Source organism: Rhincodon typus, chromosome 7 (genome assembly GCF_021869965.1).
Source record: "Rhincodon typus isolate 14 chromosome 7, sRhiTyp1.1, whole genome shotgun sequence".
Classification (NCBI taxonomy): domain Eukaryota; kingdom Metazoa; phylum Chordata; class Chondrichthyes; order Orectolobiformes; family Rhincodontidae; genus Rhincodon; species Rhincodon typus.
Window position 1 is genome coordinate 26,842,578 of NC_063338.1, and position 15,398 is coordinate 26,857,975.

At 38.0% G+C, this 15,398-nt stretch overlaps 1 protein-coding gene across 5 annotated transcripts in view; it reads left to right on the forward strand.

The window, feature by feature from the left end:
* The first annotated feature begins 1,623 nt into the window (after nt 1–1,623).
* Nucleotides 1,624–15,398, forward strand: part of tyw5 (tRNA-yW synthesizing protein 5) — a 29,434-nt gene continuing 15,659 nt past the window's right edge. For 4 of the 5 annotated variants that reach the window (XR_007262414.1, XM_048598606.1, XM_048598604.1 and 1 more), the window contains exons 1-4: nt 1,624–1,788; nt 5,946–6,015; nt 8,795–8,839; nt 12,147–12,284. Coding sequence is in view for 4 of the 5 variants with exons in the window: in XM_048598606.1 (XP_048454563.1) it covers nt 1,757–1,788; nt 5,946–6,015; nt 8,795–8,839; nt 12,147–12,284 (285 nt within the window). In the remaining variant the exon portion in view is untranslated. The remainder of the gene's footprint in view (nt 1,789–5,945; nt 6,016–8,794; nt 8,840–12,146; nt 12,285–15,398) is intronic. The other variant, XM_048598607.1, reaches the window with a different exon arrangement.

Below are 15,398 nucleotides of genomic sequence, written 5' to 3' on the forward strand. Positions count from 1 at the left end.
TCACCACTTACAGTGCCATCATAGGTACAAAGGTGGCTAGATGCAATCCTTAGTTACAGAATAGGGAAACTAAGAAGAAAAAGTTACATTACAGCTATATATGGATAACCATAGGTCAGAAGAATAAGAAGCAAAGTTAAAAACACAAACATCACAGCAGGTTCCCACCTGCTTCAGGAATACCACCATCATCCTGGTGCCAAAGAAAAAATCAGGCAGTGTGTCTGAATGACTGCCGCCCAATGGCTCTGACATCCATCACTGTGAAGTGCTTCGAGAGGTTAGTAATGGCACACATCAGCTCCAGCCTCCCAGATTGCCTTGATCCACTGCAATTTGCCTACTGTTGCAACACGTCCACAGCAGATGCCATATTTCTGGCCCTACACTCATCCCTGAACATCTGGATAACAAGTTTACGTACGTTAGACTCCTATTCATTGACCTTCGCTCTGCCTTTAGCACCATAAGTACACCCAAACTCCTCTCCAAACTCCGAGACTTAAGACTCTGCTTCCCCCTCTGCAACTGGATCCTTGACTTCCTGACCCGCAGACCACAATGAGTAAGGCTAGTTGACAACACCTCCTCCACAATTATCCTCAACACCGGTGCCCTGTAAGGCTGCATTCTTAGTCCCTTACTATTCTCCTTACACACTCACGACTGTGTGGCCAAGTTCTGCTCTCACACCATGTACAAATTTGCTGATGACACCATCGTAGTGGATTGGATCTCAAATGCCAACGAGACAGAGTAGAAGAAAGAGATAGAAAGCTTAGTGGCATGGTGTAAAGACAACAATCTCTCCCACAATGTCAGCAAAACGAAGGAGCTGGTCATCGACTTCAGTAAGCGGATTCAAGGTCATGCCCCTGTCTATCAATGGTGCTGAGGTGGAGTTGGTCGAGAGCTTCCACTTCCTAGGAGTAAATATACTCTACTTCCTCAGAAGGCTAAGGAAATCCAGCATGTCTGCAATGACTCTTATCAATTTTTATAGATGCACCATAGAAAGCATCTTGTCCGAATCCATCACAGCTCAATATTGCAACTGCTGTTCCCAAGACCGCAATTACTGAGAGTTGTGAATGCTGCCCCTTCCATCTCGCAAACCAACTTTCATTCCATCAACTGTGTCTGTACTTTCCGCTGCCTTGGGAAAGCAGCCAGCATTATCAAAAACCCCTCCTAACCTGGTTATACTGTCTTTCACCCTCTTTCATCAGACAGAAGAAAAAAGTTTGAAAACATGTACCAACAAGATTCAAGAACAGCTTCTTCCCTGCTGTTACCAGACTTTTGAACGGTTCTCTCAAATTTTAAAGTTGATCTTTCTCTGTAACATTACACTGTATTCTGTTCTAATACCTTAATGTACTTATGTAAGGTACGATTTGCCTGGATAGCATACAAAGCAATACTTTTCACTATCTCGATACATGTGCCAATAATAAATCAAATTAAATCAAAGTTTTTGAGTACTATATTTACAAATAATTGCTGTTGTTATGAGCAAGACTGTAAATATAATTTCACAGAATAGTTGACGTCTGGAAAGTAAGTTTTATCAATTGAGTTTTGAATATTAATCTGCATTTTCCATTGTAATTTCCCTCCCCATAAACCTTAGAGAAAACCTGCAGTTCTTAAAGGAATTCCCCTCGGCTCGTGCACATCAAAATGGACAGTTGATTACCTGAGTACGACTGGAGGAAGGCAGGAGGTCAAGGTTCATGTTGCATCAGTACCACAGATGGATTTTATCAACAAAAATTTTAGCTACAGGTACTAATTTACTTGTGTTGTCATAGATTGCTTTTTTTGAATTTAAATTTATTTTCAATCGAGTGCATCATAGTTAGTTTCAGGGCAATATTTAATGTAATGAAAATGTTTACAGAGTTATGTTTCTGCTCTGATTCAGTATTTAATTGTACGTGTGTTTGACACCAACAAATGCTAGATTATAAAGATTTTGATGTTGGATTTAGATTATGTAGCTTCATATAAGCTATTGAGCATGATTCAGTGATAAATTGTGGAGTTCCTAATTTTAAATCATGTTACCAAGAGCTCCCAGTAGAGAGAGATGTGGAAAACAATATGGTTGGTCTTCCTGAGTTTTTCCTCTCACCACTTAGAGTTTTTAATGAGACTCAATTGTAGCAGAAGTTGTAGCACTGGCACTATCAGTTGCCATCATACTTATTCTGTCATGTATGCTACCCCAGCACCCTTTCCCTCCTTCCTTTCTATCTTTTCAGAAAGTCATATATCCCTGAATATGTAGTTCTTAGCTTTGATATCCTTATGATCATACCTCTGAAATGGCTATAAGATCATGCCTGTTAACCTGTATTTGTGCAGTTAATTCATCTATCTTTTCCCAAATACTACAAGCATTCATGTAAAGAGCCATTATCTTTGCTTTTTTACCATTATTTTCCCTTTTGACCCTATATACTGACCTTATCCAATGTTTGTCGACTCTGTCCCTTCTTTACGACTCTGTCCCTTCTTTACAAGTCTGGGCATCGTTATCCACATAGCTGTCCATGTAATTCTGCCATTTCCTCTTGTTTTGTAAACCTAAACTTCCCCTCTTTCAAACCTGCCTCCACCTCCCCAATTAAGCTAAAGCCCTCTCTACAGCCCTAGTTATTTGATTTGCTGCAACACTGGTCCCAACCTGCTTCAAGTAAAACCCATCCCACTAGATCAATTCCATTTCACGCCAGTACTGGCGCCAGTGCCACATGAACTGGAAGCCATTCTACCCACACCAATCTTTTAGCCACGTTTAACTCCTCAATTCCTTAATAATGGATGATAGCATTTTCCCAATGACAGATGTTAGGCTGACTTACCTATAGTCTCCTGCTTTCTGTTTTCCTCCCTTTATGAGCAGGAGTATCACATTTTGCCAACCCACTGGAACCCTCCAGGAATCTAGTTCTGAAATGTTTTGACTAATGCCTCCACTATTTCTATAGCCACTTCTTTTAAAACTCTTGGTTGCACATCATCAGGTCCTGGCAACTTGTCTGCCTTTAGTGCCATTAGTTTGTCCAATACACTGTCTTTTGTAATAGAGACTACTAGAAGACCTTTCCTCCCATTAGCACCTTGTATCTGTTAACTTGAGGATGATAATGCCCTCCAGCATGATGATCAATGCAAAATATTATTTTAAATTATGTGCCATTCCCTAATCCCTGTTATTTATTCCCCAGTGTCATCACCCAAGGGTTTCACATTTACTTTGGTTACTCTCTATTCTTGCTGTTTGGTTTTATATTTCTTACCAGTTTAGTTTCATAACCCATTTTCTTCCTCATCAGGTTTTCAATCATTTGCTGCTGGTTCTAAAATAAAATTCCAGTCCTCTGGTTTACCACTAGTTTTTGACACTTTGCATGCCTTAGGTTTTGCTTGAATACTTTCCTTGACTGTCTTTCTTAACAAGGGGTTGTTCATCCTTCTCAGTGAGCCCTTTTTTTACCAGAATAAATTTTTGCTGAGCACTATGAAATATCTTCTTAAGTGTTTGCCACTGCTGATTCACTGATTTGCCCCTTAGTCTATTTTATCAGCTTGCTTTAAAGATCTCTTTCTTCATACCAATGTAATTGCCCTTATTTACATTGAGGACAATGGTTTCAGACCTGAGTTGCTGTCCCTCAGAATGCATTTGAAATTGTACCATGTTGTGATTGCCACCCTCTAGAGGATCCTTAACTATGAGATCTCTTCTTAACAAAAACAAAGTTGCTGGAAAAGCTCAGCAGGTCTGGCAGCGTCTGTGGAGGAGAAAACAGCTTTTCCAGCAACTTTGTTTTTGTTGCTGATATACAGCGTCCGCAGTTCTTTTGGTTTTTATTTAGATCTCTTCTTAATCCTATCTCATTGTGCATTACTAGATTTTAAATAGTCAATTCCTGCTGAGTACTGCTCTAAGAGACAATCCCTGATGTACTCTACAGATTTGTCTTCGATGTTACCCTTGTCTGCCTTACTCTGGTTCCAATTTCTGCTGCACTCTTGTATATGTATTTTCTACCTTGTTCTATCATAGTTTGATTGTTGTCCATTTCTTCACCACCCTGTCCCACTGCTGTCTCTCATTTCTTTTTGGATTTTTTAAACTTCCCTTCAATAGAATTGTCTCCCATCCATTAATTAGTTTAAAGACCTATCTAAAACCATTGTTTTACAGTTCACCAGAATACTGATCCCAACATTATTCCACTGAATAAAAACCAAAAGAATGGCGGATGTTGTAAATCAGAAACCAAAACAGAAATTGCTGGAAAAGCTCAGCAGGTCTGGCTGCATCTTTGGAGAGGAATCAGAGTTAACGTTTCTGGTCCGGTGACCCTTCCTCAGAACAGTTCTCAACGGAACAGCTCTCTCTTTCTCTTCTCTGCCACTGCGTTCTCACCCCCAAAAACAGTTGCTAGTGCTCCAAGAATTGAAACCTATTTTGCCCTATGAGTTCTATAATCTTATTTACCCTAGTTCAATTTGCACATAGTTCGGGTAGTAGTCCTGCCATTATTAGATTTGTGATTCTGCTTTTTAAAGTTTTTGTAATAGGCAAGTTATAATGAGCAGTGTTCCTCCGGGATCAGTCCTGGGCCCTCAAAGCCTTGTAATTTATATAAATGACCTAGATAAACAGACCGAAGATATGGTATGTAAGGGGTGACTTGACTGAAACATACAAAATCCTAAGGGTCCTTGACAGGAAGCATGTGGAAAGAATGTTTCCTCTCTTGGAAAATCTTGAACTCTGGATCACTGTTTCAAAGTAAAGGGTTGCCCATTTAAGACTGAGATAAGGAGATTTTTTGAGACTATTGAGAATATTTGGAAGCCTCTTCCTCCAAAGGGTGTGGGAGCAGAATCCTTTAACATTTTTAAGCAAAGGAAGATTCTTGATAAGGAGTTGAAAGATTATCGGGTAAGTGGGAATGTGAAGTAAGCAGGTCAACCATGACCTTATTGAGTGATGGAGTAGGCTTGAGGACCAAGTGGCCTGTTCCTGCTCCTAATTCATACGTTTGTATGTACTGAGATGAGAGGGAGCCAGTGAGTATCCTGCCCAAATACAGATAACTTCGAATGCTGCAGCAGGGTTCAGACTCATGACTGCCTTGTGGAGCAAGGTTTGGGCATTAAAGGTGCATAATTAGTTTTACAAGCTGTCACACAAGTATGAGGGATTAAAGCTGTATTGTTCAAACAATTAAGAGGTTAAATTAGAAGTGCAGTTTTTTCATTGTACGAAGCCTTAGACTGGCCGCATCTGGAATACCATGTCTTAATTTGTTTCTCTCACATTATGAGCGATATCAAGGATCTAGAAAAGGTTCAGAGCCACCATTCAATATAGCACATAATTTAACCACTTGTGGTTAACAAGCAAGGTTATAGAACTAGGACTTTCTAAGTTGAAAATATTAGCTTGTAGGAGATATAATTGAAATCTTTAAAACTGTACAGGGATTAGATGCTGCCCGTGGGGAAATGGAGAACTGATAGGATGTCAGTACAAATTGCGAAGTGGAGATAGGTTCAATGCCAGGAATGAACAACCTCTGTAATAACCTGGTACTGAATACATTAAGTGTGAGTTCACTGCAGACAATTGAACAAGTTCCTGTGAATGACGAGTATCTTGATTATTAGCAAACAGGTAATTAATGGATGTTTGTGATACTAGCTGCTACGAATAATTACCTGGAACTAACTTGATCACCTCCTTTTCACTCTGTCAAGGTGGAATAAATTCATGGGATTAATTGGTCTTTTGCTGTTATTTCTTGTACGTTCAAATGTTCTTGGTCTCTGAATATTACTGGAAATGACTTACTTAAATGATTAGTTCATTGTTTGTGGCTTCAGAATCTAGTTTAATTGCTTTTGATTCTTGTTTACAGAACTTTACCATTTGATGTTTTTGTGAAGCGAGCAGCGGAGTCAGTCCACACAGAATATTTCATATCTAAGGTATTAATTCAACCATTCCTAAAATTTGCAGAAACTCAACATCTCTAATAACACCTGTGGAGAGAGAAACAGAATTAACGTTTCAAGTCCGATATGACTTCAGAACCAAGGTTGGTTATGGCAGTGTCATATCAATGGATTAAAGCTAATTGAAAATTGTTGCCAACTGATGAGGAAGTTACATCTGATGGTAACAAAAACATTTCTAAACTTTTTTAACTTTGGCTACTGCAACTTTGCAAGTTATACTGTGCTTGGAAAAATGAAAAATATTTCAAGCAAACATACTGTTTAGTATTGAACATACCTAATTATATAGAATCATAGAATCCCTGCAGTGCAGATAGAAGCCATTTGGCCCATTGAGTCTGCACCGACACTTGGAAGAATATCCCACCCAAATCTACCCTATCCTGTAACCCCACATTTACCATGGGTAATCCACCAGCTTGCGCAGCCCTAGACACGATGGGGCAATTCAGCATGACCAGTCCACCTAACCTGCACATCTTTGGACTGTGGGAGGAGACCGGAGCACCCAGAGGAAACCGACGCAAACATGGGTGGAACGTGTAAACCCCATACAGACAGTCACCCAAGGCTTGAATTGAACGTTGTGTCCCTGGCACTTTAAGGCAGCAGTATTTTTGGTTTGCATTGGCAAAGACAGAAAAAACATCACAGTAGGAAATTCTATCAACTTGAAAGTCCTAGTAGAGCAGTGAGATACTCTCTTGATATATATATATATATAAACAATATACACTTGTGACTGAATCACGGTTAGCAGAATCATAAGGTACATAATAACCAAGAGAAATGAGATATGTAGAAGATCTGGATGATTAAGTTGGTGGGGGGATGATTAAAATAAAACAAAATTATTCTGTTTGCAAGTTCGTGGAGGGGCATATGGTGTTAACTGTCACGTTAGGTACACAAGAATGAACTTTTGAGTCAGACATGTTTGCTTCAATATGGATAGGGGAAAGAGCAACTTTGTATATGCAGCCCTGTTCTATATCTGTACTTCGCTGATGTCAAAAAGAGATACAAAGTAAGTTATGAGAGGCAGAATCTTGGCAGATGAAGTATAATGTGGCAACCTGTCTACTTTGGCAGGCAAAATTTAAAAAAATATGTAAATGAAGAATTATTGCAGAAAGTGGAGGTACAGAGGAATCTGGGTGTCCAGGTACATGAATCACAAAATTATTTTGCAGGTACAGCAAGGCAAGTAGAATAGTGGCGTTTATTGTAAGACGAATGGAATATAAATTTGGAGAAATTTTACTGCTGATGTACAAGACCTTGGTGAGACCATCTGGAACACTATACAATTTTGGTCTCCATATTTGGAAAAAGGAGATAGCTATTGCTAGAAATAGTTTGGATAAGATTCATTTGACTTATTCCTGGGATGAAAGGCCTATTTATGAAGAAAGTTTGAACATGTTGAGCCTTTACCCATTGGAATTTAGAAAAATATGAAGTGATCTTGTTGAAAGTTAAGATCCTGAAGGGACTTGACAGGGTAGATTCTGAAAGGATGTTCTCCCTTGTCAGAGTGATTATAACTAGAACATAATATTTAAGGAAAGGAGATTCTGCATTTATGATGTCAGTATTCTGTGGATTCTTCCTCCCCAGGATACACTGGAAGCTGGGTCATTGAATTTATTCAAGGCTGAGTTAGATTTTGGGGGTTAGACAGGAAAAAGGAGTTAAGAGCACAACTAGATTAGGTAGCCCAGACTCAAAAGAGCCAAATGACCTAATTCTGCTCCCAATTTCCTATGGTATGTTGTGATGAGTAAGTCTTAATATGTCGTCTTGAACTTAGCTCATGCCTCTTCCACACTGCAAACTTCTACGATTGAAATTGTTATCTATCCTGTCTCCAAATCTTTCTCTGTTCTTGCTCCTGTCCAGAAAATACATGCTGGAATATGAATGATGAATGGGGCAAGAAGTCATTTTTATCTGGGCAGTGAATATTAGTGGACAGTTCTGATGTACTGGTCCATCAGAACCAAACATGAATAGAGATCTACACAAATGCTCTATCAGCAACAATGCTTGTTTCTCCTTGTTTCTCTAGCCCAGTCCCAAAAGATAAAGCCAGTTGAATAGCATCACTACAGAAACCCTGGTTGAGATCTGTTAGAATGAATAGACATTTTAATCTACATGACTCAGCATGTGGTGCTATTATTTTCTGTGCTACAGGAGAACTGTTAAGATTTCAGATTGAAGGATATCAAAATTGCAAAGTAAATACAAATACGAATGACCTTTGCTGATGATTGTATGCAAAAATTATTTAAGTCCTGAAACTTGATCAAAATAATTTATTATACAAATACAAAAGCAATTAGTTTGACTGACTTTTCAAGATATGTCGCAGACAGAAAAATTGCTATTGTCTTACCTTAGAATTTTTATGGCTTGTGTATTAGTTTGTATGGCTGTGATCATCTACATAATTCAATTGATTTAGCGCTTCAACAGACTTGGTTGAAGTTGAAACACATTTGGTTTAACCTCTTTAGGGATTTGCTTTACACCCATTTGCCTCGAAAATAAGCCTGTATATTTTCTAATGTATTTTTGAGAACTCCGCAGAGAGCAATCATTGAAGAGCTAAGACTATAGATGAGTTTATTCCAGAACTTTTGTTAACATTTGATTGTACGACAAGTTTAATGACTCCTGTAACTTGCACAGATTTATGAGCTGAATGCTCTTGTGACTAATTGAATGATTGTTTCTCATTCAGGATGAAAAATATTATTTAAGATCATTAGGAGTAGACCCACGGAAGGTGAGTGAATAGACAGTGAAGTGTTTCACAATCTACAGCTCCCGAACCACTACCTTTGCTTATTTTATTTATAGTTTTCTCTTTTGCTGTCATGAAGTCATGTTTGGTTCCATTCAATGGGCTCTGGTATCTATTAATATCTCACACAAGTGCTCATGCTGTCAACTGACACATCCAGTGGTTTGAGGTTATTTATCTATTAATTAACAGCATCATCATCAGGTCTGATCCCATCCTTACTGACTTCCATTCATGGAGAATATCAAACCAATGTCATTGAATAGGGTGCAGTGCTGACTTTATCCCTCTGGGAGCAGGTGTGGAATCCGTACCGTCACCCAGCTGTGAGCCATTTACCACATAGGCCATGGCTACAGCTGTGACCTTCTGAGTCAGTATATTCATTGAGTTGGCAGGGCAATTTTTACGAAAGGACCACAACTAAATAACTGCTGGTAGTTAGAAATCACTTATGTTATTTACTTTTGACCGTATCCTGTTAAATAGACTCGTTGTACAGTTGTTTGTAGTAAGCCTTCTGCACACTGCAGATAATTTAGCATTTCTTTGAATCCATATCAAATGCAGTAATTAAACAATACAATTAGCAAGCTCTCAAATATCACAGGTAATTAATCTGCTGTTGTTTAAAGATGCATGAGCACAAAGGAAATACAGAAATATGGACTTCAGGTCTCACATTTAATATTATTAATAATACACTTCATAACAGGGAACTTTGTAATTATAGGACATTTGAAAACAACAATTTCATCACAAACTCTAGTTTATTGCAAAACTTTAATATGCTATATATTAGTGCAGCAACTTGAGTTCATATTTTAAAAATTACTTTAGTCACTTGTAAAATTATATATGTGATACTTCAGGAATTATAAATGATCTAATAACCATGATGCTAGAGCCCTTGCTGATTTTTCACTTTTTAAAGTTATTTAATTAATTTTAGTTTGGAGCTGTGAACTGAAAATGACTTTTGGACTGTGGGTAGCAGCTAGTGTTAAAAGGCAAACAGACCAACATGCTTTGATTTATTTGTGAGGGCAGGCCTGGAAGTTAAATGTGGGTTGGTTCCTGATCAAAAGGCTTTCAGACACTTCATCACCAGGGAAGAGCATTTTATTTAAACAGGTAACAAGGTCATTACCTGGGATTTGATACCAGCAAGTCTAGAAAAGACTTTATGCTCAAGCAGATGGCAAATGTTGAATGGTAACTGGGATCTTGTGGAGGAGCAGTCTGTCAATGAGTGGTCAGTGTTGGAATTAGTTTTTGGACTGTTTTTCAATGGAAAAAGAAACCTGACTATTGATGCTACAACATGAACATTCTAAAGCTCCCTGCCTAACCTCCCATTACCTCTGGAAGCTCTAAGAAGGGAAAATTAAGTAATCAGTATTGCTGCCTTTGTCTGAGTGAACTGTAAAGGTGACTTTGATCAACATCTTCAGAAAATCAATCAAGGAATGATCATCTGTGCCTGTAGAACAACACATCATGAAAACCACTTAAGTAATCTGGCCAGTTTTGTTATTTTCTTTTAGATATCTCTTAACTATGTTTGTTTGTTTGTTTGTCTCTTGTGTGAATAGGGCTGTAAATAAAGGCTATTGAGCTTAAAGCACATGCCAGTTAGATTACTTTGTTATTTAATTTTTGCTCTGCTAAGGTTATGAAATTGTTACCAAATCACTGGGTCTTTCATTTAAGATAGAACCAGACCCTGAAATTGATTATTCACAGAGTCTGGGTTTGGTTGTACAGTAGTCTAGTTGAGAACTATTAAGGTCAATTTTGATGGTTTTTGAAGGTCTTAATTTTATTACATTGCAAATACAGAGATAGGAATGCTGATTTGGTTTGGCTGTCTGTCTGTATCGCAACAAGAAAAATGAAGTCATTTTTACAAGTGGCTCAATAAAAATTGAAGTATGTATTTCTGTGGAAAAAGAATATCTAAACTTTGATCTATGGTAAAAGTTGCATCCTAGAATATATTTATATGAAACAGCAATTCATTTGACCTGACTGACATTTTAGTAGGCTAAAAAAAACTATTCCTGTAAAATGTAAACTTTCAATGGCCTACATCTTCATTCATTTTACTGAAAATTTGTGTTTTTTTGAATCAGTGGGCTTGGTGTTGAGGAACCCTGAATGGTTTTAAACCTGTGGTCACAAGAATCCTCAATTAAGCTCTGGTGAAGATCACTGTAATATGTAAATTCTCTATGTAAGTTGAAATGATCAAGTAAAATTTACAAAAATTGGGGGAGGAGAAATTACAATAAGCAATGTTACCTTGTGAACATTTAACAGCTTGGATTGGATTTCCCTCTCCTACATTGATTTCAGTCTTGACTTTAAAATTTTTGTCCTTGTTTTCAAATCCTTGCAGGCCTCACTCCCTATCTCAGTTGAGTCCTTCAGCCCCTGAAATAGCTGAGCTTCCTTAATTCATACCTCTTGTGCTACTTCAATTTTAATTGATCCACCATTGGTAACTGCAGATGCTGAGGCCCACAGCTCTGGAATTCCCTCTGTCTACCTCCCCATCTTCCTTTATCCTCTTCTAAGACACATCCTAAAATCTACCTCTTTAACTAAGCATTTGATCATCTCCTTATAAGGCTCAGTGATCCCTTTGTTTTATCATTCTCCTGTGAAGCCTTTTAGAGCATTTTATTATATCGAAGGCACTATAGAAGTACTAGATAACACAGTGTGGAGCTGGAGGAACATAGCAGGCCACAGCAGAAATTTTTTTGAAGAAGGGTCCCGACCCGAAAGGTCAGCTTTTCTGCTCCTCTGATGCTGCCTGGCCTGCTGTGTTCCTCCAGCTCCACACTGTGTTATCTCTGACTCCAGCATCGGCAGTTCTTACTGTCTGTATAGAAGTACTAGTTGTTTTATCAGGAATCAGTTTTTCTAATACTTTAACAAAGATGTCAAAGGCTCATGTAAATTGTTCTCATTTACAAAGGGTGTGAATCTAGTCAAAATAAAAAGATTAATGTTGCTGTCAAAGTAACAGAGAATAATTTATTGAGTGTTAAATCGGACAACTGTCACAGGATTTTCAGGTTTTGATACAATTCAGTTGATTTCTAATCCTACATACTTCCACTACACCTGCAAGTTTGGAATGGTATAATAACGACATTTGTATACATTATCAAATTCCAATGCTATATCATTTCCTAAGGTAGCCATTTTATACAAAGCTAGTTCTATTAGTTTTTGGATGAAAGAAGACCTGATTACATCTTTGTTGATTTAAAAACAGGATGTAGCAGATATCAGAAAACAATTCCCATCTCTGGCTGAGGACATCAATATCCCGGAGTTTTTTGAGAAGGATCAGTTTTTCTCCAGTGTTTTTCGAATCAGCTCACCGGGCCTGCAGCTCTGGACTCATTATGATGTATGTAGCATGACCAATATACCCAACATAATGAATAATATAGTGTGTTTTTGCAGTAGATATTCATTTGTCTGACAGTTGAACGAGCATGTGTTCATGCAGTGAATATGTTGATGGACTGTATGAATTTGTATTATTCTACAAGCGTGTTAAAGATTTCCTAGGTTAAGGCTGTTTCCGTATTTGAAACCATGTGGTTAGCTAGCTAAATAATACCTACATGATATAGATTTTCAAAACAAGTGTTTAATCTAAACTTAAGTTATATGTTACCTCACCTGCTTTAATATCTGACTGTTAGGCATGCAAGATAGCTTAATATCACCTCAGCTGAAGGCAGAATTTTTATTTCCATCATAACCTTACGTTCTGAAAGTCACAAAGCACTTCACAACCAAAATACTTTTGTAATGTAGACAAAAGCAAGAACCAGCCTGCACACAGCTAGGTCCCACACAGCAATGAGAAAAATTTCCACAGTAGTTCTGAAACATTGGGGCCACAGTTCCCTGGAGGGTCATAGGGACTTCCCAGAGGCTTCATGAAATAAGCAAGTGAGCAGCAGATGTCCCTGGTGCTGTGAGACAGCAATGCTAACAACTGAGCTACCATGCCACCCACTAAGTGCTCAGGAAATGGGACTTAAACCTTCTAACTGAAGGAGAATGCAGATCAAAAATAAAGTAGAATTTTCTTTACTCCAAGAGTAGTGCATTCAATGAATTATGTACCCCAGAATTAAAAAAGCATGGAATAAGTTAATTTTTTAAAAACTCTTTACGATCTCATAAAGTGAGGCCTTGTGACTTTGAAATTGCCAACAAGATAAAAGGGATGTAGATTGCAATCCCAGGTGGCTGTGAAAGCTCAGTCGTGGAGTATTTTTAGAGAGTAACAGATTTCTAAATACCAGTGACCAAAAGGGTCATAGGGATATTGTGGGAAAAAGCACTGAATTGGTTGATTAGCCATGATAGTATTGAATGGCAGCGCTGAATGGCTTATTCCTGTTCCTACCTAATAGTGCTGCATGTTTGATCAAATTGAGGTGAGGGTGAAATGCTTTGACAAATGCAATTCTGAGACATTAAAAAAATGTATAAAGTATTTGAGCCATCTCCTGGAAGACCCAGCACAGTAGTTTCATTCTAACATAGCCAGTGTCCCAAATAAGCTGAATCAGTGGCCGCAGGTCTAAAAGAGGATCGAACTTACAACTTGAATAATAGGTCAGTCTGAGCCAGGAAATGACTATTTATCTTGAAGCATCCCTGGATTTTCCTGGCTTAAGTAATTGTTGATAGCAGCTGAGAGAGTGAAAGTGACTTCTACTCAGTCTCAAACGCCATATCTCCTCTGTGTGTTTGCACAATACAGTAGTCCCATCCTTCTAACAGAATTTTATAAAATAAACTGCATGTGACAAAGATAAAAGAGCCTAAGCAGTTTACCTTGAAAGTATTTTCCTGTACAACATTACTCCCTACTAATGCATACTCATTACTGAATATTATTGTATATATACTGAATATATCAGATTCCTTGCTTAATGATGCTGTTAAAGGTAGGAAACCAGTAACAAGAAATGGATGAGTCATGGTGCCCTTTCTAGTGCATCTATCATATTCAGCTGACCACGTCATATAGCTGTAAACCCACCTTGGGTTTAACAGGTTTAACACTCATCATGCTTTATATTATTAAAGAAGCATAAAATAAATTAAGTTAAATAACCTTTATAACCTCATAAAATGAGGCTTTTTTAACTTTGAAATTGCAAACAGGATTAAAGGGATGTAGATTTCAGATATAAAAATTGCTGTGATCAAAGAAAAATGTCGACCTTGTGATTCAGCTGTTGTTTCTGGCTGTTGGCTATAAAACACCTCTGTTATTAATACTATTCTGTGGACACACTAAGAGTTCATAAAATACATGTTCATAAAATGCATTGAAATAACGTATAAGCTTGTTTATGAAACAAGTAATTCAGTAAAACCGGCTTTGGGCTTATGAAAAAGGACTGTGTGGAACTGTTGAAAACTCAAGTAATTCCCATATATTTCAGGTTACTGCTGCCGCCAGAGAAAATTGGATGTTATGTGAATTGCCAGTAGTTCCACATGGTCCTTTGGCCTTGCTGATGGGAGACATCAATGCCTGGACAAAGTTACAATCTGAAATAGTCAGGTCATGTGGAGTACTTTCATAAAGCAGCATTAGTCCCACTGGATGACTTTTTGCTAATTTAGTAATATGTGGCTACATAATAATGCAGCAAAATCAGATTGAATCGAATTCAGATCATCCAAAATTCCAGTTGTTGAAGTTGTCGGCCATTCCACCAGCAGAATAGCAAATTCAGTAAGATGCTGTTCGTGATAAATTTAAGTTCTGGACTGGTAACTCTGGATCGTCTGAGCTCTTGTCATGTGACCATCCCAAACAGTCAGATCTGAGTTAAGTAACGTAGGACCGTGAAATCACTGAGTTCTTGGAACACCACCATTTGATATCAAGAACTCCTTGTGAAAGAATGTCCAAAGCCTGAAGAATGGCTATTTGCTGTTTTGCTGCATTTTTATTTGGAACGTTTTTTGACATGAAACATGTTTGTAAAGAAGTCAGGTTACATAGAAGCCCCTTCAGTTAATTCATAGCTGCACTTATGTGTTAATGCTCATTTAAAATCGAATTATGAACATGAATATTTGTCAGATCTCCAGCATTTTGACTCGTCTCAATTTTTCAGTAATATTAGCAAAATGATCGTGTTAGGATTCAGATGTCTGTTGCCTGAAGTCTGTTGCTCTGGCAAGTTATCAGTTGTGGTATGAATTGACTGGTATCAGTGAAACAGGTACTCCAGTGTCTGTATGAATGAAGGTTCAAGAAGAAAATCATTTTGTGTGCATTTTAAGGAGGGCAAACAAGTTTTTACTCCTGAGAGAGAAGAAGGAGATATAGCAGACTTAACAGTTTTCCCTAAACCATGGACTCTTCGGCAGACTTTCCTTCCTGATTTGGTGAAACTGTAGATGCCAAGATCCACATTTTACAAATCTTGGCACAAAAAGCAATGGTTTTCCAGGCTGCAGCAAATCTAGTCTTAGT